This window comes from Dictyostelium purpureum (genome assembly GCF_000190715.1).
Source record: "Dictyostelium purpureum unplaced genomic scaffold DICPUscaffold_27, whole genome shotgun sequence".
NCBI classification, from domain to species: Eukaryota; Evosea; class Eumycetozoa; order Dictyosteliales; family Dictyosteliaceae; genus Dictyostelium; species Dictyostelium purpureum.
The window spans coordinates 116,193-141,975 of NW_003519364.1; the positions used below are offsets into that span (position 1 = coordinate 116,193).

At 23.9% G+C, this 25,783-nt stretch overlaps 10 protein-coding genes across 10 annotated transcripts; 4 read left to right on the forward strand and 6 right to left on the reverse strand.

Moving 5' to 3' along the window:
* Positions 1-280: 280 nt before the first annotated feature.
* DICPUDRAFT_148388 (uncharacterized protein) lies at positions 281-795 on the reverse strand (the record flags this gene model as incomplete). The annotated part of the gene is made up of 2 exons (XM_003284551.1): positions 281-335; positions 461-795. 2 exons carry the CDS (start codon positions 793-795, stop codon positions 281-283), a joined length of 390 nt encoding a protein of 129 aa, XP_003284599.1.
* An 849-nt stretch (positions 796-1,644) lies between these two features.
* DICPUDRAFT_75556 (uncharacterized protein) lies at positions 1,645-2,330 on the forward strand (the record flags this gene model as incomplete). The annotated part of the gene is made up of 2 exons (XM_003284520.1): positions 1,645-2,044; positions 2,143-2,330. 2 exons carry the CDS (start codon positions 1,645-1,647, stop codon positions 2,328-2,330), a joined length of 588 nt encoding a protein of 195 aa, XP_003284568.1.
* Positions 2,331-2,984: 654 nt separating this feature from the next.
* Positions 2,985-4,066, forward strand: DICPUDRAFT_75557 (uncharacterized protein; the record flags this gene model as incomplete). The annotated part of the gene is made up of 2 exons (XM_003284521.1): positions 2,985-3,159; positions 3,279-4,066. 2 exons carry the CDS (start codon positions 2,985-2,987, stop codon positions 4,064-4,066), a joined length of 963 nt encoding a protein of 320 aa, XP_003284569.1.
* Positions 4,067-5,492: 1,426 nt separating this feature from the next.
* Positions 5,493-6,191, reverse strand: DICPUDRAFT_75558 (uncharacterized protein; the record flags this gene model as incomplete). The annotated part of the gene is made up of 2 exons (XM_003284552.1): positions 5,493-5,547; positions 5,749-6,191. 2 exons carry the CDS (start codon positions 6,189-6,191, stop codon positions 5,493-5,495), a joined length of 498 nt encoding a protein of 165 aa, XP_003284600.1.
* Positions 6,192-7,612: 1,421 nt separating this feature from the next.
* DICPUDRAFT_75559 (uncharacterized protein) lies at positions 7,613-8,706 on the reverse strand (the record flags this gene model as incomplete). Its single annotated transcript, XM_003284553.1, has 3 exons — positions 7,613-8,117; positions 8,187-8,394; positions 8,466-8,706. 3 exons carry the CDS (start codon positions 8,704-8,706, stop codon positions 7,613-7,615), a joined length of 954 nt encoding a protein of 317 aa, XP_003284601.1.
* A 456-nt stretch (positions 8,707-9,162) lies between these two features.
* Positions 9,163-9,916, reverse strand: DICPUDRAFT_91346 (uncharacterized protein). Its single transcript, XM_003284554.1, has 3 exons — positions 9,745-9,916; positions 9,420-9,664; positions 9,163-9,353 (listed from the first exon to the last, which is right to left on the reverse strand). The coding sequence occupies exons 1-3, from the start codon at positions 9,815-9,817 to the stop codon at positions 9,273-9,275; spliced, it is 399 nt and encodes a 132-aa protein (XP_003284602.1). The 5' UTR covers positions 9,818-9,916; the 3' UTR covers positions 9,163-9,272.
* A 346-nt stretch (positions 9,917-10,262) lies between these two features.
* DICPUDRAFT_27918 (uncharacterized protein) lies at positions 10,263-13,613 on the reverse strand (the record flags this gene model as incomplete). The annotated part of the gene is made up of 4 exons (XM_003284555.1): positions 10,263-12,567; positions 12,782-12,789; positions 12,981-13,168; positions 13,268-13,613. Coding segments are annotated over 4 exons (2,847 nt in total), but the record flags the coding sequence as incomplete, so codon positions are not given.
* Positions 13,614-14,291: 678 nt separating this feature from the next.
* Positions 14,292-15,910, forward strand: DICPUDRAFT_27887 (uncharacterized protein; the record flags this gene model as incomplete). Its single annotated transcript, XM_003284522.1, has 3 exons — positions 14,292-14,411; positions 14,493-14,780; positions 14,849-15,910. 3 exons carry the CDS (start codon positions 14,292-14,294, stop codon positions 15,908-15,910), a joined length of 1,470 nt encoding a protein of 489 aa, XP_003284570.1.
* A 135-nt stretch (positions 15,911-16,045) lies between these two features.
* DICPUDRAFT_86334 (uncharacterized protein) lies at positions 16,046-18,829 on the reverse strand (the record flags this gene model as incomplete). Its single annotated transcript, XM_003284556.1, has 3 exons — positions 16,046-16,800; positions 16,870-17,493; positions 17,623-18,829. 3 exons carry the CDS (start codon positions 18,827-18,829, stop codon positions 16,046-16,048), a joined length of 2,586 nt encoding a protein of 861 aa, XP_003284604.1.
* A 320-nt stretch (positions 18,830-19,149) lies between these two features.
* DICPUDRAFT_45603 (uncharacterized protein) lies at positions 19,150-22,018 on the forward strand. The gene is made up of 5 exons (XM_003284523.1): positions 19,150-19,785; positions 19,861-19,948; positions 20,024-20,543; positions 20,623-21,085; positions 21,172-22,018. The coding sequence occupies exons 1-5, from the start codon at positions 19,418-19,420 to the stop codon at positions 21,980-21,982; spliced, it is 2,250 nt and encodes a 749-aa protein (XP_003284571.1). The 5' UTR covers positions 19,150-19,417; the 3' UTR covers positions 21,983-22,018.
* The last annotated feature ends 3,765 nt before the right edge of the window (positions 22,019-25,783 follow it).

Consider the following 25,783-nt stretch of genomic DNA (forward strand, 5'->3'; position numbering starts at 1 on the left):
AAAATAAATAATTGATTTGGAGATATTATTTTTGTTTATGTGTACAATCAACTATAAATAAAATATTATAGTTGAGTTTTTCGTAAATTTTTATTTAAATTGTATATATATGTAATAATTTTAAAAAATTGAATTTGGTTGTTATGATTTGTTTAGTATTGATTTGTATTGTTAGGTGTTTTGTTTTTTTTTTTTGTTTTGGTTTAATTTTTAATTAATTTAATTAATTTTAAATTTAATTGTTTTTTTTTTTTTGATATTTATATATTTGAAATAGTGTTTAAATTGAAAGTTCATCTACACTCCAATCTTCGTACATTCCATTTGGGAGATATCTATAGAGATAAAAATTATTAGTATAAAGATTTATTATTATTATTATTATTATTATTATTATTATTATTATTATTATTATTATTATTATTATTATTATTATATAAAGATAAACATTAATATATACCTTCTAATAATTAAAGGGATTTTCTTTGCTCTTAATTCTTTCCAAGCGATTTGTAATGGATCGGTTTCACCTTCTAATTCGACCATAATTGGTGCATTCATTGAAATTTGTAAAGCTCTTGAACCTAATAATCTAGCTCTTTCGTATTTAGTCATATATCTAGTTGTTCTTCTAAGATGATTTGGAATTTTACCTGCTTCTGCACTATTTTCTTGGTTTGGATCTACAATATCTGTATAGGCTTCTTGTTGGTTCTCTTCTTCGATATATTCATCTTCATAACCGGCATCTTCAAAATCTTCAAAGCCAGCATCTTCACCATCATAATCAGCCATTTTTATTTAATATATATGTATTGTTGTTTATATTGAAAAAGAAGGTAATGGGTATAGATTTATTAAATTATTAATTAAAAAAAAAAAAAAAAACTATATACAAATTTCGTAATCGTTTTTAAAACAAATGAAAAAATTAAAAAAAAAAAAAATTTTAAAAATAAAAAAATTTTTTAAAAATTTAAAAAAAAATTAAAAAAAAAAAAATAAAAAAAAAAATAAAAAAAAGATAACTGAAAAAATTTTTAAATGTATTTTTAGTATATTTTTTTTTTATTGTTGATTAATTAAATGTAAATCAATAAAAATATAAAAACAAAAAAGTATTTAATATTTATTTTCTTTTTAATGAAAACATTATAATGGATATCCAATGGATGGAGGTTTCCATAACATTACAATAAGATCAAAAAATTGTGTCCAATTTCCAAAATAGTTTTTTGATAAATAGATAAATAATATATAAATAATATATAAATAATATAAAAATAAATATAAAAAATAATAAACAAAAAAAAAAATTAATAAAAATTTAATAAAAAAATTATTTTTTATTAACCACTTTTAAAAACACATCACCATTTTTTTATAATTTTAAAATTTTGATTAAAATGAAAAAATGGGGAAAGATATTTTACGTCATAAAGTTGATATTTACTATTTTTTTATTTTTTTATAATTGTTGAGATTTTTTTTTAAAATTTTAGGTGAACTAATTGAAAGAAAATTCTTTTGATGGTTTATCTTAATTGTTTTGCTATAAATAAAAAAAAAAAAATTTATTTTTTTATTAATAATTCTTTTTCCTTTTATCTAAATTACTCAAATAATTATCTAGAAATAAAAATAATGAAGTTATTATTAGTATTAACTATTTTATCAGTATTGGCTAGTTGCATCAAAGCAGTTGATTATATTTCAATAGTACCCTATGGCGATTACCAATGCGGTGATGTTCCAGCAGGACGAGGTTTCTACGTTCCATTGAATACTTGCATTAATCTCTTTTTCCAAGACACCTATTTCGAAATTGTCGATGGAGAGTTACAAGTATCCTTTAGCCCCAATTGTGGTGATGAAGATAAAGATACTTTTTATTATGATCTTGAACAATGTACAATTTTTAAACTTAAAAATACTGCAAATAACTATGCTTCGATTATTAGCTTGACCTCAAAACCCCCAGCCGATGCCATCAGCTACAATTATTATTTTACCAATAATAAAAATCAATGTTCCGGAAATTATTGTATGTATAATTACTTCTACCTGTTTTATTTTAAAAAAAAATTAATTAGTTTAACTAACCAATTTTATTTATCTATTTCTATTTCAATCTATCAATAGTCCAAGTTTACCAAACTAATGGATCCAAACAAAATTTCTATCAATACTATTGTGAAAATAACGTTGTTAAAATTTATAATTGCTACAATCCTACAACTGGTTCAAATGAATGCCAACCAATTAATGTTAATAGTGGCTGTAATCAACCCGACAAATATTATGATTATCCAAACGACATTACCTGTTAAAAAATCTATAGTTATGGTTTAAATAAATCTTATAATTATCATTATTATTTCCTAATATTAATATATTATTTTTTATGATAATTTTGTATATAATAAAAATAAAAAATAAAAAAAATTGAAAAAAAAAAGAAAAAAAAAAAATTTACCCACCACACAAGTGGGTAAATGAAATTGCACATTGACTTTTTTATAAATACACATAATAATCAAATTACTAAATATATTATTATTATTATTATTAATGGAAAATATTACCTTTTTTAAAAATTAAAAAAATTATAATTGTTTTTTTTATTTTTATTTTTTCTGATAATCTAATAATACCCACACTTAACACAGTGTTTTGTTCTAATCATTTTATATACATATTTAATATTAACACAAATATAATTGTGTTTTTTTAAATTATTTTTTTTTCAAATTTATTATTTTTTTCCTTTTTTTTTTTTTTTTTTTTTTTAAAAAAATATTTTTTTTTGTTCGTTCATTCAAAAATTTTATTTTTTTAAAAACATAATTTTCCAAAATAATTTATTTTAATATTTATTAGTAATATTAATAATATAGTTATATAGTAATTTAGTAATAATAGTAATAATAGTAATAATAGTAATAATAGTAATAAATAAATAAATAAAAATATATAAATTAAAAATGGATCAACAAGCAGAAAATTTAATTGAACAAGGTAACCTTTTAAAAGCATATGGCGAACAAGGTAATCTTGAAAAAGTTAAACATTTAATCGAAGTTGAAAATGTTGGTGTTAATCAACCAGATCTTTTTGGTGATACATGTCTTCACGGTGCAGTTTCAAAAGGAAGATTATGTAAGTATATAATTGATTCATTATCTCAAATTTAAGATTCGGATCTCGATTTCAAATAAAAAAATTAAAAATTTAAATAAATAATTTATGTAAATATATTAATGGTTTTTTATTTTTAGTAATTGTTGAATATTTATTAGATAAAAAAGCTGATTCAAATATCACAAATAAAGTTGGATCTACACCATTACATAAAGCAGTAACCATTGATCCATCAACTACCACTCTTGGACAACAAATGAACATAATTAGAGTATTATTAAATAAAGGTGCCGATCCAACTGTCAAGAATGCAGCAGGATTAATTCCAGAACAATTAGCATTTAATAGTCGTATTAAAGAATTATTACAAGGTGATCAAGCAGTAACCGAAACCATTTCAGTACCAAAGGTTCATCATGGTAAAATTGTCGGTAAAAAAGGAAACAATCTCAAACAATTGAAGGAATTAACCAATACACAGATCACAGTTCCAGATTCAAACGTAACATCAAATAAGATTTCTATTAAAGGTAGAAAGGATGATGTCGAAAAAGCTCGTCAAATGATACTCGATATTGTAAATCCACCAAAAACTCCAGAAGACGAAGCTGCCGAAAAAGCTGCTGAAGAAGACATTGAAATTCTTAATCTTACCACAATTGCAAAAGAAAAACATTCTCTTTTAATTGGCGCTAGAGGTAAAACCATCAGGTATCTCAGAGATAATTTCGATATTCAAATAAATGTTCCACCAACAGAATCATCTGAAAATAACATTTCAATTCAGGGAAAATTAGAAAATATAGATAATGCGATGAAATATATTAATGAAATTTTAAAGAAAAATAGTAATAATAATAATAACAACTACAATAACAAAGATGGTAATTACAATAAAAAGCCAAGACAAACAAAATCAACATAGGTATCTAAAACCATAACAAAATAATTATAATATCATATCTGTATAATAATAAACAATAAAAATATAAAAATAACAATTATAAATAAAGATGGAACAAATAAATGTAATATTACATTTATTATTTTAAAAATTTAATAAACTTTTGCACAATAGAATATTTTCTATTTGTTTAGAATAAAAAAAGGGTATTTATTTTTTAAGATATGTTTATATATATATATATCATATATATATAATGTAAATAAATAGTTTTTGATGATATATATATACATTGTTTTGGCCCATCAACAATAGTATCATTGAATGGTTTTAAATAAAGAAAAGATTTAGTGGCTCCTATCAGGCAGTTTACGAAAGAACTCAGAAACAACTGAACTGCTCCAGTCAACAATATTAATAATATTTATGGTCACCTATTACCCATCTTATCTTATTCATCTCCTAAACTATATTACCACCTTTACATCACAATATGTAAATGGCTATCACCTTTTCAAATTACTAATCAATAATCAATCAAAAGAAAATAGCAATTCAAATTATCATAGTCTAATTAATAATAATATCAATTTATCTTAGTCAATATTCATATTGACCAATTATAATAATTAAATTAATATTTAACAATTTAAAAGTATAAATGGTTCAATTTAGTTATTATCAATTATAAGTTCATTTTTATATTTTATAGAGTTAATAAAATTCTATTTATAGTTTATACAATTAATAATTTACCTATAAACAATACATATTTATTAAATAAAAGAATTTAATTTTTTAGATTATCTTTTATTTGTCTTACTTATTGATTTACTTTTCTTTTAATATTTTTTTTTTAAAATATTCCAACCTATACTTTTTTCTATAGATATATTTAATAAACGAAATAAAATAATGTATTTAACTTAAAGCATATTTATGACAATATATCTTTGGTTTTTTTTTTTAAATTTTACTAATAAAATTTATATTGTATTTTTATTTAAACTCTGTTTGAAGATCTAGTTTCGAATCATTTTCTGAGGTACTAAATTTGACCAATGGCCAACCCCTTTTATGCTGTTCGATATGGTGTGTAATGCATATTCATTTTAGATTAAATGAATATTACAGTTATAATTATATCTCAACAAAATACTATTTTTATATTTTCCTTTATTTTGATTTTAGTGTATTGGGCAGGAGAAATACTTTTATCTTTGGGTTAAACAGAAGCTTCAAACAATAGAAATAGTTGCAATACTGATACTATGGTTTGGGATAACTGTAATGTTTTTTAAAATAAGGAACAAGCTTATTGGTTCTTGTAGATAAAATAAAATTTATTATAGTGTGATCTTATTTTATTTAATTGTCAATTATAATTGACTTTTTATAAAAGTATAGTTATATTATATGAAAAGGGATATTTTTTGAACTATGGTACTCAATTTTTAAAGTAGAGTATGCATACCAAAATATAGTATGTCCGGAGCAAAGTCCTATTATAATTTCTTGTGTACTAGTATGGTTATTGGTAATTACATTCCTATGTATGTGTATGTGAATGTGAATGTGTATGCATATGTATGTATGTGAATATAGAATGAGCATGTGATTATGTATATACATGTGTATGTGCATATGAATGTATATATGTGTATGTATATGTGAATGTGCATATGTTGTTTATATGCATGTACATGTGCAAAGGGTATGTGAATATGTATGAGTATGAGTATGTGGATGTACATGTGCATGTATTTGTGTATGAGTATGAGCATGTATATGTGAGAGTATCTATGTATATGTGTATAAGTACATGTGTATTTTCATGTTCATATGTACTAGTATCTATAGGATGATTCTCAAGAGTTAATGAGAGGTGTAATTGCTCCTCTTCATTATTTTCTAATTTTTTTTGATTTTCTTGTTGTTGATCTTCATTTTTTTCTAAATTTTGTTGATCTACTTCTTTTTGTTGGTCTTCATTTTGATCTAAATTTTGTTGATCAACTACTTGTTGTTGATCATTTTGAATAACTAATTGTTCTTGTTCATCTTCTTGTTGTTGATGAACTGTAAAATAATTGACAACCAAAGTAGTTGGTTGGATTAATTGGGTTAACTTTAATTTCTTTATCATTTTTTCGGCTGTTGTAACACCTTCATTAAAAAATGATTTATTTTCTCCTCTTGCCTAAAATGTTTTGATAATCATATCCTTTAATAAATCCACTATTTGCTGTGGAGTTAATTTCATTTTTGAAAAATTATATTTAAAAAATTGTGATATTGTGTATTTGTTAAATTATATGAATATAAAAAATGTAATAAAATAAAATGTGTATGATATATAAAAAATGTAATATGTAATAAAATAAAAATGTGTATGATATATAAAAAAGATGATTGTAATATAAGATATATAAAATAAAATATAAAAATATGTAGTGTATATATTTATAAAAAAATTTAATAAAAAAAAGGTAAGAAAAAAAATATTTAAAATAAAATTTAAAATTAAATTTTTTTTTATTAAAATTTTTTTTTTTTTTAATTAATATTCTATTAAAGTATAAAATAATTATATATTTAAAGCTTTGAATTTAAAATAATCAAAAATAGTTATAATAACTCGATATTAAATACAATCATTGTAATATTAATATGTTTCCCACATTTTTATTAATAAAAAACACACAATGTTATCTAATTCACCCCTTTCCTAAACCAATTAAAAATGTCATTTTATTATAATAATTAATAAAATATAATTATAGTGATTCATATATTTAATGGTAACTATAATCTATATTCAATAATTAGGCCTATTTTAAATTATTAATAAATGAACTTGACATCTTTTCTGAGTCAACTTGGAACGTGTATATATTTGATAAATTTGATTCATTAAATTCTTCACTGATTAATATAAGATCACCTAAGCGTGTACCATTAGTCTCTGGAAAATTTGCTGACCTTGTCCAAATTAATTTTCTAGTATTACTTAAAACTTCACTTCTTGTGTAAAAATTCTTAAAAAAAAAAAAATATTTTTATATTAAATTTTAATACAAAAAATATAAATAAATACACACCTATTCCATAGTTTTAAATATTCAATATGTTTTTGAGTTAAATAATCGGTTTTCTCTGAAAACAATTTCCATAAATTACTCGAAATCTCATTACCATTTTCGATAGCCTTATGATATAACTATATATATTAAATTTATGAATCATGTAAATACTAATTATATATGTTGATATAAATAAAAGAGTGAAAAAAAAGTGTAATATAAAATATGAATAAAAAGAGGGGAAAATAAAAATAAAAATTAATTTTAAAATTTTAAAATTAATTTTTTTTAATATATTATATAATATAATTTATAATAAAATTTTAAAATTAATTATATTTTTAATATATATATATATATACAATAGTTAAATACTGAATTTATAAATAATCAAAAATATGTAATGGTAATTTTAAGGATTATAATAATAATAAATTATATTTATTATTAATTAAAATGTTTTATTTATTTAATTTCTAAAAACTTAGTTTGAAAAGATTTGTTTTGTAGCAATTGATGAAATAAAAGAATTTTGGGAATTTGATTTGAAACAAGTATTCAAATATTTTTGTGATCCTTGAAATTCTAAATCATATAATTCAGTTTGGTCACCAGTGGAGCTTGATAAGAGAACAAAACGTGAGTTAATACCAGTAGTAAGTTGATATCCATAATCTCTAATGGCTAAAAGAGTGTAAGAGTTTTCGAAAGGATAGACTGAATAAAGATAAGATTGTTGCTGTGATTTATTGTTACCAAATAAAATAACTTTGCTACCATAACTTGCAATTTGAACAGCATCTAAAGAGTATGTTAAATTTAAATTATTTACTGAAAATAAAGAAAATTCGCCTTGGAGTGGAGCATAAACATAATAGTTTTGAACTAAATTGTTATTGTTTTGATAAGTTGCTACATAATAAGTGGAGGTTTTTAAATCAAAATATGGATTTGGATATGGAGTGTTTAAATCAGCACCCATTACGTTTCTAAAATAGATAAAAAAAAATTAATAAACTTTAGTTTTATAATAAATAATAAAACCAAATGATACTTACATAATATCATGTGCAATTCCATAATCGATAATTTTCGAACCTGATATGAATAAGAAAGAATTTCTATAGTCATCATATGAAATTAATGAGTCCATTGGGTTTTGTTTTAAGAAGTTTCTTAAATTAGGTTGTTGATAAATGGAAAATCCTCCATCTCTAGTAATAATACTGATATCTAATTCATTATTATTGTAAGTAGTTGCTAAATCTAAATATTTTGACATAGTTTAATAAGTGTTTGTATGATTAATATATAGTTTTAAAAAAATATAAACTTACAAGCAGTTTCATTGAGAATGACAATTGGAGAATTAGCACCAACATTTTTTATTAAACCATTGTTACAACCTGGAGCAATTGGTTGAATACCATTATCATTACCTAAGCCATAATAAATAACTGATGGTATATCATTAAATTGATTTGGATCGATGGAACCTGGTGATGGTGGTAATAAAGCTGAGGCAAAATTAGCGCTAAGTAAAACTGTTAATAAAACCAACGATTTGAAAATAAGCATGTTTTTATTATTATTATTATTTGATGTTGTTGTTGTTTTTGATGATTATTAAATTAAAAAAAAAAACTATTTATATTTTTTTTATTTATATTATATTCCGTTAAAATGAATTATTAAAAAGGTTAATAATAAAAAATCGAAAACCAACCAAAAAAACCAGGTGACCCATTTATTAAAGTTTAAAATATTAATTCAGGTTTTATGGATTTGTCCTAAAAAAATAAAAAAATAAAAAAAAATAAAAAATTTTCATTTTGAAAAGATGCACGATTAAAAAAAATAATTTTTTTACACCGAACCAAGCCTATTTTTCCCACCTTTGAATAGGGATCGTTATGACTTTTTATTTTATTTTTTTGGGTTATAGATATTTTTTTAAAACCACCTTTTTGCTGTATAATTTCCTTGATTAAAAAGTTAAATATATGATAATAAAAAAACCTTTGTTTGCTATTTGGTATAAAATTTATTTATATTAATTTAATAAATTTGGAAAAATTTTAAATTTATTGTATAAAGAAAATAGGAAAAAAATAGAACCTTCTTTAGTTTCTTGTTATATATATTTATTGTTTTGATGGTTTGAAATTTAAACTAATTGAGTTGACACAATGACGTTGATCAATTGGTGTATTAAAACCTTCTCCCTAAAATAATTTTTATATTGTTAGTCATTATATTAATTTTTTTTTATTTTATCTATTTATACATACTTTAAATACATGACCAAGATGACCACCGCATTTTTTGCAGCAAATTTCAGTTCTTGGTCTACCTGGGATTGATGGGTCAGAATGAAAAGTTATAGCATCTGGAAGAGAGTCAAAGAAACTTGGCCATCCACATCCACTATGGAATTTTTGAGTACTTTTGAATAATGGAGTTCCACAACCTGCACATTCATATAAACCTTCATCTTTATTATCTGTATACTTACCAACAAATGGGGCTTCAGTTCCTAGATTGATAAATTTATGAAATAAGTATAATATAATTGATATGGTTTATTAATATTTATTTGTTATTATTATTTATTACCTTTTTCTCTTAATACACGAAATTGTTCTGGAGATAATTTAACTCTCCATTCTTGTTCATTTAAATCGCTCATTTTATTATTATTACTATTTGAAAAATATCTTTCTAAAAATTTATTGTTATGGTTACTTTTAATAGAAATAATATTACAACTTTTATTTTTTAATATTTGTCTGTATGGTTGCAATGATAAATTAAAAGTTTTAAATAATTTTGAAATGAACATAAGTTTTATGAATATTTTTAAAAAAAATAAAAAAAATTAAAAAAATTAAAAAAATAAATTAAAAAAAATAAAATTAAAAAAAAATAAAAATTTAAAAAAAAAATAAAAAATTAATTAAAATATCTTTTTTAATACCATTCCCCTATATATAATTACTTTTCTATCGAATTGGAAATGATAATCCATAGCTTCCAGAATAAAAACCATAATGTGAAAAAAAAAAAATTTAATATGTAATTTTATATTTTGTAAAGTAACTCATCATTTTTTTTTTTTTTTTTTTTAAAATTTATTAATTTAGTATATTTAATTGTTCTTTAAGATCTTTTTCATTGCTTGTGTTTCTATAATTATTGTTATTTAATTTATTGATGACAATAATATTTTTATAGGATACAAGACTATTAAAAACATTGTGATATTCATCAACAAAACAATACAAACTGAATAAAATTGCATTGATTCTGTGAAATTGTAAAACTGAAAGTTTTGAATAATCTTGAACTAAAACTCTATTTAAATGGATAATTAATTTGTCGCATAATTCAATACTATGATCTTGAGTTACTGATAATTGTAGTTTGGATGATATTCTTTTAGTAAAACCAATATTATCTTTTTCAGGTGGCAGTTGTGAGAGCAAGTCTGATGTGTGTTGCAAATCATCCATTAATAATCTATTTTCGTCTTTTACCCTACTTCCAATAGAACGCATTTTTGATTGATCATTGGATTGGATGATCATAAATTCCAATGCACCAAATAAATTATGTAGTTCTTCAATTGACTTTAAAATATGATTAATTTTCTGATATTTTTTATATTGAAATATTAATTCAAAACCTGAATCTATTAATAATCTTCTTTGAGCTGGAAATATGGTTCTTAGTTTAATATACTTTTTGCCAATTAAAATTCTATAGTTTCTAAATGAAATTGGTTTGTTATTATTGTTATTATTAATATTATTATTAATATTATTATTATTATTATTAATTGTTTCCAATGGATTTGCATTTATTAAACTTTCATCTTGATTTTCATCCATTTTAACCATTTCTTTTTCATTAAAGCTATATTCCATTAAAAAATCGACCATTTCAACAATTGCTTTTGGTATACGATATAAATTCTTTTCTAATTGCCTAAAATCGAAATAAGGAACAATAATCGCAACTATTAATACTAAAATTACACCAAGTGTAACATAGAGTATTTTAAATAGAGCAAATATGATATCCTCTTGTCTTGCGAAAAACTGAGGTACTGAAATGACTGAATAGGTAAAGATGATAATTTGTAACATTGTGTCAAACGGTTGACCTTGTATCAAGAAGGCACATAGAGTAATTGTAAAAAAGGAATAACCAATATATATAAATGCAGCTGCAGCATTACTTTGACCCAGTTTGCAGAGTACCACACAAGCAAAAGCCATGAAACCACCAATCATTGTGCCAATGATACGCATAGAGCTAACAAAAGCAATAGCACCTAAATCAGGTTGGCATACCAAAATAAATGTATCCAATAGCCACGCCAATCTATCAAAGAGTATAAAGTCTGAATGTTTTTGAATTTCATATATAACCACAGATAAAATACCAATTACCAATGAATACTTTAATGAATAGAACCAATTAAATAAAATTCTATTCATAACAAAACCCTTGAAGTTGCTAATTATCAATTGCTTTTTATTTAAATTAATTGGATGTGCTAAATCCTGATCCATGCTATTTCTTTGAATTCTACGATTTTTTTTAAAGTTTAAAAACCAATGTTTTATATTTTTAAAAAAATTTGCAAGAAACCTAAATTCTCTTGGTCGGAATCTTTTTAATGATAGGTGATAGGATACCAAAAAAACTTCTTTTGATAAAAACTTTTGCTCTAATGAAAACGACTTAAAACCAGCCATCGAATAAAATATTTTTGATAAAGAGTTGTCTTCGTGTGGATTGAATAGTGTTTTTTCATAAAAAATAGTTGTAAAGGTTTGTTCCATTTCTTCAATAATTTTTTCAATTCTGTTAAATGCTTTGTTTATTTCATTTTGTTGCCACTCCAAAGAGTTTGGTTTAAAATTTGATTTGTCGCTGATATTTAATACTATCTCTAGTTGATTTACTTTAAAAGGTATATTGCTATCACGAAGATCTATTTTATCACATTCTTTTTCATATTCTTCTGGGTTGTTAATATGCTTTTCGTGCTGTTCTTTAAACCATTTTCTGTAGGTGTGATTATCGGAATGAGCATATTTCTTTTGTAGCTGTTTTTCCATTGTATTGAATATATTTTCAGTCTCTGAAATCAATTGATTTAGTAATGGCAAAATAGGGAGTAATTTGCTTGATACACTCAATGTACAGTCTTGTCTTAAACCAAAGCCGATAGCATATAGTTTTTTATGATTTCTTTCCAATAAAATCTGTATTTTTTCATAGTGGTACACTAAATTTTCCATTCCAAAACATTCTTTTCTTGAATCATTTAAATATAGATTGAGTTGATTTAATTGGTTTGAATATTCATAGTAGTGAAAATCCAGTTTGTTTTTATAATGTTTATGTATTATATAAAAATCGTTATTTCTATGATTAAAATGATGATTAGGGTGATGATGGTGATGATGGTGATGATGGTGATGATGGTGATGATGGTGATGGTGATGATTATGATGATTATGATCATGATGATGGTCCATTTTAATTTTGGTGTAGTGGTCTTTATTTAATAAATCGGGATGATTACTATTTGGGGGATTGGAAATATTATTTAAATTTGATTTTAAATTTTTTTTATTACATGTGCATCTATAATTATAACCATTTATGATATCAAAGTCATTAGGATTATTATTATTATTATTATTATTATTATTATCACTATCACTATTATTAATTTCTATATCTTTTTGTTTATTTTCCTTTTTTTCTTTTTCTATTTTTCTATTTTCTTTTTTGACATGTATATCCATTTCTTTGTTTTCATTTTTATTTAAAACTATTAAATTGATTTGCTTTTGTGATAACCTAATATATGACCTAATTTCATCGAAAATATTAACTGTAGTTTTGATAAATAAACCAGAGCCAAAATTCATCCTGAATATAATGCAAGTAAGAGTGCATGTGCCAATAGAGATAAATGAAGCGAGAACAAATTTGAGATGGACAATTGGAGAGTAATAATCTGATCTATATCTGATCTCGGTAAATGTTAAAAAGTAATATGAGATAAACATAAATTTACCAAATGAAAATGGTAAAAGTTTAGAGCTCATCATTGGACCAGTAGCAAGAAAGGTATACACTAAGAAAATAAAGCAATTTGGCCATACTGACCTCCCAACCATTGACAACGATATATATGATACAATGGCGCCAATGGTAATACTTGCTGCTATTCTAAGTGAGTTTTTAAATATTGTATAAAAATTATGTGAGCTTTCTACTGCCCAATGCGCAAAATTTATAGACCAGTATATATCGAATGGTCTAAAAAAATTTTCGAAAACCTTTAATACTACAAATATGCTACTAATTGAATATGCCACACCATACACTAACGGAAAGAACAGCAGTCTATAAAAATTATCCTTTTCATTTATATTTCTTTCTACAAATAATTTAAATGATTCTCTTTATTAAATATTTATTATTAATATATATTATTTTTTTAATATGAATTTATTTATTATTTATAAAACCTACTTAAAAAATTTTAAAACTATACTCATTATAAATATATATTATCGCAATATTATTTATAATGGTTTTATAAAAAATAAAGAGCATCTTTTTTTTTATTGAGCATTGGAAAAAAAAATAAAAAAAAAAAAAAAAACACACCACGATTTTGAATATTTATTGAAATTTATTTTAATAAAAAAAATATTTTTTTAAAGGATCTTTTGCAAAAGTTTTCAAATAAAAACCATTTTATGGGCATTTTATTAATAAACATTTAAAACATTTTAAAATGAAATTATATTAAAGTAAAATGTAAAATAAGAAAAAAAAAAAATATAATATTTGAAATAATTATAATAATTATAATAATAAACTAACAAAATTTGATTCTTAGAGAATTCTGATCTTTAGATAGAAATCGTAAAAATTAACAATTATAAAAACAATGTTCTTTGAGAAAGATTTTTTTTTTTTTGGTTTTTTTAAAAAAAAAAAAAAAAAAAAAAAAAAAATTTTTTTTTTTTTTTTTTTTTTTTTTTTTTTTTTTTTTAAATTAATTAAAATTATTTTTTTTTATTTTTTTTTTTTAAAATCTTTATTAATAATATTTATAATAAATAATAATGAGCAATAAATCAGAAGATAGATTTTCATCGGTTTTAAAGTTAACAGAATTCGATTATATTGTACCCTCACAAATATGTATTAAACCTGTAGAAACACCAGAAAAATCTAATGATAATGTAAGTTTGTTGGCATTTTAAATAAAAATTCGATTTTTATAGTAAATAGTCAAATATTAACTATAAATTTTATTATTTTAGGGTAATTCTAAAATTGAAATTGAATCAAATGGTAGATATGTTGAAATTTCAGAAGATGGAACTAAAAAACAATTAGAAAAAGCTACAATTACTTTAAACGACTGTTTAGCATGCAGTGGATGTATTACTTCAGCAGAAAGTGTTTTAATTACTGCACAAAGTATTCAAGAGTTTTTATCAAATATAAATAGTAACACTACAGATTCAGATAAAAAAACAATTGTAGTAACATTATCACCACAATCAAGGGCATCATTAGCAGCATATTATAAAATATCAACATTACAGGTACGTTCATAATAGAAATGAAAAAAGAAAAAAAGAGAAATCGATATTAATATTAAATTTTATTTTAGGTTATAAAAAAATTAAAAACATTTTTTAAATCATTAAATATTGACTATTTATTTGATTCATCATTTAGCAGAGATTTTTCATTATTAGAATCAGCAGCTGAGTTTGTAGCAAGATATAAGAAACAGTTAGGAGAAGATCAACCATTACCAATGTTATCAAGCGCATGTCCTGGATGGATTTGCTATGCAGAAAAGACACACGGTGATTATATATTGCCATATATTAGTACAACCAAATCACCACAACAAATTATGGGCACTTTAGTTAAATATTATTTTTCGAAAAAGATTAATATTGAACCATCAAATATATATCATGTTACGATAATGCCGTGCTATGATAAAAAATTAGAAGCATCAAGAAACGATTTTTACAATGACATTTTTAAAACTAAGGATGTAGATTGCGTACTATCAACATCAGAGATATTAGATTTATTTAAAGAAAAAAATACAGATTTTATTCAACTAGAAGAATCAACAGAGGCTATTACCAGCGAATATTTCAATATTAACCAAGAGCAACAAGAATTTTATGGTGTTAAAGGATCATCTGGTGGTTACTTGGAATTTGTTTTTAGATATGCCGCTAAAGAGTTGTTTAATGTAGATGTAAATGAAATTGAATATAAAGTTGGTAGAAATCAAGATTTTAAAGAAGTATCTTTGGAAGTCAATGGGGAAAAGGTTTTAAATTTTGCATTAGCATATGGTTTTAGAAATATTCAAAATATAGTTAGAAAAATCAAAACAAATACTACCATTAAAAAAGAAAGTGCGTTACCTTATCATTTTGTCGAGATCATGGCATGTCCTTCAGGCTGTATAAATGGTGGTGGTCAAATCAAACAAGAGGGAATTAAAGAAAATAAAGCTTTCCTTTTAGAAACTGAAGAAAATTATAACCAACAAATTATACGTAATCCTCAAGATAATCCACAAGTTCAAGAGATTTATAAAAATTGGCTCAATGGTTGTTTTTCGCATGATGCTATAACAAAACTACACACCCAATATCATAGAATCGAAAAAACAACTAATGCATTAAATATTAAATGGTAAAAAATAAAATTTATTATTTAAAAAAAAAAATTTTAATCTATAAAACAACTCTGTTGGATTATAGATGGTGTGATTTTATTCTACAATTAAAAATACAATATTGTTTGTTTTTTTTTTTTTTTTCTTTTTTTTTTTTTAATTTGGAGGTCTGGTTTCATAAAGGTCACCATAAAATTCGATACCTGAAATTGATAAGAAATTATGATTTGATGAGTTTCTACCAGTTTGTAAAATTCTAAAGTGTCTATATGCTTGAGTACAGTTTAGTATTGGCCATGAGCAAGTACTAAAATTACCATTTAGAGATGCATCGTTGCTATGTCTAACTAAAACTGTCCAGTTTTTGCTATCCATTGACCCCTGTAATGTCCAATTTCTTAAGCAATCTGCTTTACTATTACCGCCATGACGTAATGTATACCAAGTGGGTACCATTGTTCTACTGGATCCTAAATTAATTGATATCCATGATGCTGGTACGTCCATTGTCCAAAATTCAGAGGAGGTTCTATTAAAACAATCAATTACACTACCTTTTTCTTGTGATGAGCAAGCAACACGCACACGACCTCTTGATGCTGGATTTGACCATTCTTCTTTACCGCCATTAGTACCTATATAATAAAATACACCACATGTGTCAAAGTCGTGACTATATTCTAATGATGTTGCATAGGCTGTTCTTGGGGTTTTTCTCATTTGCGCTAAACTTTCTTTAGTTTCTTTAATTGGAGTAATTGAGGTCGATGATAAAGATGACATACCAACAGATTGCGAATCCATCATCATTGCCTCTAAATCCATAGTTGATAGTGATGAGGGTGATGGGTAAAATGATGATTGATTATTGTTATTATTATTTGGTGTTGAAATTGGAAATGGTAAAGATACTGATAATGAAATATTGGAGTTGTTTTGGTTATTGTTTGTATTTATTATTGAACTTGAAGCCAAGTTACCCAGAAATATTGGTTGTGTTGATATTGTTGTTGCCAAATTTAGACTGCTACTACTACTAACATGTTCTTTATCTTTATCTTTTTCTTTATCTTTATCTTTGTCTTTATCTTTTTCCTTATCTTTTTCTTTTTCCTTTTCCTTTTCTTTTTCTTTCTCCCTGTCTTTTGGACCTTCATGATATTTCAATCTTTGAAGTAGTGCTTCGGTAATTAGGTAGCTTGGCACCATGGCATTATCACGTAGTTCCTCTAATTGATTATAGGAAAATAAAGGAAACCTTACGACTTCAAACAATGAGTTGGTATCTTTATCTGATAAAATTGTTTTATTAAACTGAATATATTTTAATACTGTTTTATATACAATTGATTCGTTTGAAACTGATAAATTATTTTGTTTCATTAATCTTATCATAATTTGTAGTGGTAACGATAATAACTCTGGTATTGTATTGATAGTTGTTGGGTCTAATGATTTTTCATTATCTTTTAAAATTTGATAATTTAATTGTTTATCAGTTATTAATGTTGATGAATTTAAGGAAGAATATACATTTGTTATTATCTGTTGATCATCACCATTATTATTATTATTGATATTATTATTAATATTATTGTCATTATCTGTATTATGATTAATTGAAATCGATTGTATTAATGATATTGGTGAGTTTATATTATCCTCATCATTTATTTCATTATTATTTATATTATTATCATCATTTAAGTGATCTTCATTGTCAATATTTAAACTATTATTTCTACTATGATCAGTATTATTGTTTTTTATTGCTCTATTATTTAAATTGAGATTATTACTACTATTATTATATAGTTTATAAAATGAATTTGGTAAAATTATTTGATTAAAATGTTTACATATAACTGTTATGCATTTTGAAATTAAATCTTCAGATTCTATATTTATGGCCTTGTTTAACATTAGTAATGCATTTTCTTTGGTGATTGAACTTGTTAAAAAGAAAGTTGATACTTTTTTTAAACCCTTTATTGAAAAAGTATTAGATAGCCATAGAATAGGTAGTGCGTTCTTTGATGTTAAATTGATTTTCCCTTCATACATATATAATACAACTAGTTCAAAGAATTCTAAAAAAAGCCCTTTTAATTCATATGTACTATTGCCTAAATATGAAAAATAATCTGTTGAGGTTGATGTTGATGTTGATGTTGATGATGAAGATGAGGATGATAATGTTGATGTTGATGATGTTGTACTAGCTAATAAAACCTTGGGATTATTGTTTGTATCTATTAGTTCTTGTTGATCAAATTGATCTGCAAAGAACTTTGATGAATGGGCCAAAATAACTTTATGTAAATAATATTTTTTACCATCTGCAATTAAAACCACGTCACTAAAAAAAGAACTTTTCAAAAATGAACCAAATCCATTTCTAAATATTGGTGCTTTATATAAAACTGATCCTTGATGATTTGAGTTAGTATTACCGCTTGAATTTTGTATTGTTTGAATTTTTTGACTGATATAGTTTTTAAAATCAATATTATTATTTGCCCTACTGCTAAAATATCCTGTACCGCTGTTACTATTAGGAGATCCACTTTGACCATTACCAACTATACTAGTATTACTATTGTTTAAACTATTATTCTCTATATTACTTTTATTTGGTATATTTATATTTAAATTTGATGTTGTTAAAAAACTACTACTGCTACTATTATTACTATTATTATTATTATTATTATTATTGTTGTTGCTATTTGTTGTATAAGTTATAGGAAAAAATGAACTAGTGCCCGGACTTGTGCTTATTGTATATTGATGGTGTGGGTTTGATGGGAATAAAATATTATTTTCATCTTCAATACCATTAAAAAAGTGATTATGAATATAGTTTTGTTGATTATTGTTATTATTATTATTATTATTATTAATATTATTATTACTTATATTTATTGAGGGTGTTGTCATATTTTTTAATTATAATAAAAAATGAAAAAATAAAAAATTTTTTTAAAAAAACACAATTTTGGTTATATTTAAAAAAAAAAAATATAAAAAAAAAAAAAATAAAAAAAGAAAGAAATAAGATAATAATGAATATATATAGTGTTATGTTTTAAGAAAAAAAAATAATTTAAAAAATAATTTAAATCTGTTTTAAAAAAATTTTATAAAAAAAATAATTTTAAAAAAATTTAGTTTTTTTTAATTTTTTTTATTTTATAATTTAAAAAAAAAAAATTAAAAAAAAAAAACTATTTTTTTTTAATTTTTTTTCATCATCTTCAACAAAATCAATAATTTATTATTTATATATATAACCAATAATTTTATATATTTATAACTAATTGATTTTATTTATTTATATCTTATTCATTATAAATAAGTAAGATTAATAAATATTTTGATTTTTATTGTTATTATCTATTTTTATATAAAAAAAAAAAAAAAATTATTATAATAATAAAAAATAAAATAAAATAAAAAATTAGATTATTATAATAATAATATATATATATATATAAATATAAATATAGTAATAGTAGTAATAGAAAAATGAGTGGAGGGGATGATTTTGGAAACAATTCATTTTCAAATAGTATCGGAGGTGGATTAAATTCAAAATTTTCAAGATATGCAAAGAATGGCAGTCAGCAATTGGTTTTAATGTTGTTTGGAGCCAAAGGTATCAGATCATGGGTCACAATAATGTTGTTTTATTTATTACAGTCATTATCAGTAATCAATGTGTCATTCTATATGTTACTATTCTCGACTATTCAATCTTTAATTACCGAAAAGCCTTGGAATTTATTATCACAATTAAGACCATCCCAAATTAAAAAGATTATTTATTATTCATTATTTAATCTTTTTATTGTATTAACATGGAATTGTTCAGTAAAATATATTGGTCCATTAGGGTAAACAAAATATTTCAACTTTTCTCATAATTATTAATGGTATAAATATATTAATTTTTTTATAATACAAAACAGCACTATTTTAGCATCAGATTATTCATACTCAACTTATCCAATTATATTTGGTACATTACTTCAAGGCAACTTCCTTTCAACTGATATGGTAATAAATCATAGTTCTATTTTTAGTATTAGGGAATTTTATATTTTATTAATACATTATTATCTATTAATTTAGTCTAGAGCATCAATTATGTTAATTTTCGGATATTTATTAATTCCATTTTTTGGCGGATCTAAATTGCAAATTCATGGATATAGCGCATCACAAGTTTTTATGATTGGAATTTTTAGTTTATTAATTCACAATATTTTAGTTATGGTAAAGAAGACAGCAGTTAAAGGATGGAGTAATTCACATAGAAATAAATTATCAAGTTTAGGATCATTAGTTGCAACTATTGTACTCTTTGTATTAAAAATGTTTGAATCATGGTCACCATCAAACCATCCAGTTTATATTGATTATAATCAAGTTTCCTATTATCAACTCTTACAACTTGTAATTGTTTCAGTTATATTACTTTCATTCAACCAACTTACCGAAGATGTTTCAGAACAACAATTAGGTTTCTTAGTATTAAGTAAAGCTAGTTTAACCTCAACTCTTTTATTTGGTTTCATCATTGCTATTTTTATTGGATTTTATGATTTCTTTAGTCCAATTTTAATTTTAAGTTTTGTTTTAATTATTACAGGTAGGTTTTATTATATAATTAAATAATGTTAATGGAGGGTTTAATTTTACTAAAATTTTTTTTATAATTATTTTTTTAGCTATTCATATTTTATATTCAAAATCAAATAATGTAGATCAACAATCTCAAGTTACGTTTAAGACACCAATTGATGGATCAAGTTCAATCAAAACATTTAATAGTAGCCATGAAAATAAAGCAGGATATTATTTAGAGATTGCCAAAGATGTTATTAGACAAATTATAGAAAAACCAGTTTCAAGACGTATTTTTACATTTTTAATTATAAATTTAATGTTTATGTTTGTGGAAATGGCTTATGGTATTTGGACCAATAGTTTAGGATTAATTACTGATGCTTGCCATATGCTTTTCGATGCCACCGCTTTATTCATTGCTTTGGTTGCTGAGGTAATCTCTCAATGGAAACAAAATGACACCTATTCCTATGGTTATGGAAGAGTTCAAGTTTTATCTGGTTTTGTTAATGGTATCTTTTTAATTTTTATTGCTGTTACAATTTTAATGGAATCAATTGAAAGGTAGGTCAAAATAATAAGTCATTTTTAATATCAATATTGCAAATAATAATATGTTATTAACTATTTATACATTTTTTATTATATAGATTATTAGAACCACCAGAAATCAATACAGATAAATTATTATTGGTATCAGTATTAGGTTTTCTTGTTAATTTAGTTGGTATATTTTCATTCCATGGTGATCATGGTCATAGCCATGGTGGCGGTGGTGGTCATACTCATGGTCATAGCCATGGTGGTGAAAAGAAGAAATCACATGACGATCATGGCCATAGTCATGGTGGTAGCAGCCATGCAGAGGAACCAAAGAAAAAGAGAAGTGTAAATATAGATGGTGTATTTTTACATCTCTTGGCTGATACACTAGGAAGTGTTGGTGTTATTGTATCATCTTTAATTATTCAAATTTGGGGTTACACCTTAGCCGATCCCATTTGCTCATTATGTATTAGTATCTTAATTTTCCTCTCTGTATTACCATTAATCAAAGGAACCGCTAAAACTCTTTTACAATGTACACCAGATTCAATTAATTCCGATATCCATCAAATTACTCAAAAGATTTTAGGTACTCCAGGTGTTACAGGTTTATTAAATTATCATTTTTGGAGTCATTATGATGAAATGAATATAGCAACTCTTAAAATTCAAGTCGATTCAAACGCTGACAACGAGAAGATTAAAAAATCAATTTCAAAATTCTTAAAACATGATTACTCAGTTCACAAAACTTTGATTGAATTTGTAAATTTTTCAAATCTTTTAAATAATAGTAGTAATAATAATAATAATAATGAATATAATTATAATAATAATGAATCAATTGATAATCATTCTTTACCACACGAACCTCAATTCCACCATAATCATCATGGTCACAGCCATAATCATTAAAAAAATAATAATAAAATTAAATCCTTTTTTTTTTATAATCTCTTTATAGTTTTTATATTAAACTTGTTTTTTATTTTTTTTATTTCATCAACCATTTTTCCAAATAATATTTATTTATAGTTGTTGTTCAGAGGGGACAGCATTTTTAATTTGAATGTAAGTGCTTCAGAATGGTAAAGGATTAATTTGTTATTAGGATTGTATTTTATCGAGTTCATTAAGAACACATGTCAAATTATAGTGCATTGATGGAATATCTAATTTAATACTTTTATTATTTACCAACATTATCCGAACCAAAAAAATGTAATATCTATTATATGTTTTTACGTGTGTGTACATGAGTATATTTATGGCACTATTATAATGCATTTGTTAATATGCATATTATAAAATGCATATTCATGAGTATGTTCATGTGGATATAAATGTGTATGTACATGTGAATATAAATGTCTATGTATGTGTATGTGAGAGAATATGTGTTGTGTGAGAAAGTGTATATGAATTAGGATGAGTATGTGTACTGGTAGGAGTATCAGTATCAGTATTACCATGCCCATGTATGTGTTGCATTTTTATGTGAATGTGTATGCATGTGCATGAATATGCTCTATGTTTTTGTATGTGTATGGGTATGTTATAATGTATGAGAATGAGCACATGAATAATGTAATAAGTATGAGCATGTGCATGTATATGTTTATGTATGTATATGTTTATGTGCATGTTCATACCTAAATGAGTATGCATTTATATGTGAATATATATGCATGTGCATTTATATGTGAGAAAATGCATGTGTATATGTATAAATGCATGTGCATGTGAATATAAATGTGAATGTGAATGAGTATGTGTAAATGAATGTGCTTCTCATATTCATGTTCATGTGCATGTATGTGCATGTATGTGCCGCTCATGTGCATGTGCATGTGCATGTACATATGTTTGTTAATGTGTATGTGCATGTGCATGTGTATATTAATGTGCATGTGCTGTTCAAGTTCATGTGCATGTGCATATGCATGTGTATTTATATGTGTATGTGTATATGTTCATGTGCATGTGCATGTGTATATTCATGTATGTGTATGTGCAAATGTATGTATATGTTAAAGTTAATGTACATGTGCATGTGCATATTTATATGTTCATGTGTAAGTATGTGTACGTGCTGCTCATGTACATGTGCATGTGCATGTGCAAGTGCATGTGCGTGTGTAAATTCATATATGTGTTTGTGCTGCTCATGCCCATGTTCATGTGCATGTGCATATGTTTGTTCATGTGCATATGCATATGTTTGTTCATGTGCATGTGCATGTTCATGTGCATGTGTATATGCATGTGTATTTATATGTGTATGTGTATATGTTCATGTGCATGTGCATGTGTATATTCATGTATGTATAAGTGCAAATGTATGTATATATTCATGTGCATGTGCTGCTCAAGTTCATGTGTATTTATATGTGTATGTATATATGTTCATGTGCATGTGCATGTACATATGTTTGTTAATGTGTATGTGCATGTGCATGTGCATGTGCTGTTCAAGTTCATGTGCATGTGCATATGCATGTACATATGTTTGTTCATGTGCATGTGTATATGTTCATGTGCATGTGCATGTGCTGCTCATGTTCATGTGCATGTGCTGCTCATGTTCATGTGCATGTGCTGCTCATGTTCATGTTCATGTTCATGCTCATGTGCATGTGTATATGTTCATGTGCAAGTGCATGTGCGTGTATGTTCATGTGCATGTGTATATGCTCATGTGCATGTGCAAGTGCAAGTGCATGTGCGTGTGTATATTTATGTATGCTGCTCAAGCTCATGTGCGTGTGTATATTCATGTATGTGCATGTATATGTATATGTTTATGTATATGTTCGTGTGCATGTGTATGTGCAAGTGCATGTGCGTGTGTATATTCATGTATGTGTATGTGCAAATGTATGTATATGTGTATGTATGTGTATGTGTATGTACATGAATATGGTCATATGTTTTTGTATGTATGTTTTTTTGTTTTAAAAGTATCCATTATCATTATGATTCAATTTGAATATTCTGATTATGGTCAAACGATGTAATTAAATCATTTATTTATTTAATTTTAAAGGTTTAATTTTAATATTTTTATAGTTTTATTAATTTTATTATTTTTTGCAGCTAAGAGGTATGATTGGAGGTGCTTTGGTAGGTTGATCTGTGTATGTCTGAGCTTCACTGTCTGTTGTATCTTCTTTGACCGATTGTGACGATGTATTTACATTGGTCACTGGTTTACAAAGTTGTTCTGTGGGATCGAATGACTTTGAGTTCTTGATCCATACTGATATGCGACATTTTTTGTGTTATTAATTTCATTTGTGACATATTTCGTCAAACAAATTTCCAATAATTGGTTATTTTATAAATATACTACAATTTATTACATAAATTTATAATTTTTAGTATTATTTCATGGATATGTATGTGGTATTAGAAATTTATAAATAAGCTAAAATTGGTAAAATAAAAAATATTTTAAATTAAGATTTAAATTGTTAAAAAGTTTTAATTTATAAAATAATAGTTCAATTAAACTTTAAGGTTTTTATTATTTTTTAATTTAACATTATTGTTGTTTTGCTGTTGAAAGGCTCCGACTTGTAGTTTAATATTCGATTTTCGAGTGAGTCGAAAAATTAAGGATAAATAAAAAAAAAACAAATTAATAAAATAATAAAAAAAAATAAAAAAAATAAAAAAATAAATAAAAATAAAAAAAAATAAATAAAATAAAAAAAAAAACTGTAGTTTACACACAAAAAAAAGACGTTTTTTTTTGGATTTTTTTTTCTTGATTAGCATTAGAATTTGGTTAGGATTAGCATCAACATCAGCATCAACTAAATAGAAATAAAAATTTATATATTATATATTTTTTTAATACAAATAGTTTATTTATTTTTTATTTTTTTATTTTTTATTTTTTTTATTTTTTTATTTATTTTTTAATGTATTTTTTTATTTATTTATATAAATTTTATATATATTTATATCAATTTGAAGTTTTCTTTTTTTTTTTTTTTTACCACTTTCGTATTCGACCCGACTCGTGAGTTGTTGATATTGATTTGTGCTTATTTTGATGTGGTACCACATTTTTTATTATGTTTTCCTTAATAAAGAAAATAAGATACAAAATAAATAAATTAAAACTTACCTATAATTTAACTTTTTATATCATTTGATGATTTGAGTTATACGGTCTAACAAAGGTATCAGCAGATAGATAATTGTTCCCTCTATCGTTTTTTAAAAAAAAAATGGCAAAACCTCACCCTCCCTGGATGAGGAAACTTAGATAACGCCAGATACCCCCAATTAAGGAAATACCTGACATTATCCAGTTTTTTAGCGGCTACTACTCTTCTGGACTCGACTTGTGGTACATTGGACGGCGTTACATTAAAATTTTTTTTTTTTTTTTTTTTTTTTTATTATTATTATTATTATTATTATTATTATTATTATTATTATTATTTTTTTTATTATTATTATTATTAATTATTGATTATTATTATTATTATTATTATTATTATTATTATTATTATTATTTTTATTATTATTATTATTATTGATTATTGATTATTGATTATTGATTATTGATTATTATTATTGATTATTGATTATTATTGATTATTGATTATTGATTATTGATTATTGATTATTGATTATTGATTATTGATTATTGATTATTGATTATTGATTATTATTATTGATTATTGATTATTATTGATTATT

Bases quoted from the DNA above. Each gene is read 5' to 3' on its own strand.
- DICPUDRAFT_91346 (XM_003284554.1), bottom strand. From the start codon at position 9,817: ATGAGCGATTTAAATGAACAAGAATGGAGAGTTAAATTATCTCCAGAA. The intron at 9,665-9,744 runs GTAATAAATAAT...TTATCAATCTAG, and splicing joins TCGTGTATTAAGAGAAAAAG to GAACTGAAGCCCCATTTGTT. The intron at 9,354-9,419 runs GTATGTATAAAT...AAATTATTTTAG, and splicing joins ATCTTGGTCATGTATTTAAA to GGAGAAGGTTTTAATACACC.
- DICPUDRAFT_45603 (XM_003284523.1), top strand. From the start codon at position 19,418: ATGAGTGGAGGGGATGATTTTGGAAACAATTCATTTTCAAATAGTATC. The intron at 19,949-20,023 runs GTAATAAATCAT...CTATTAATTTAG, and splicing joins ACTTCCTTTCAACTGATATG to TCTAGAGCATCAATTATGTT. The intron at 21,086-21,171 runs GTAGGTCAAAAT...TTTATTATATAG, and splicing joins TTAATGGAATCAATTGAAAG to ATTATTAGAACCACCAGAAA.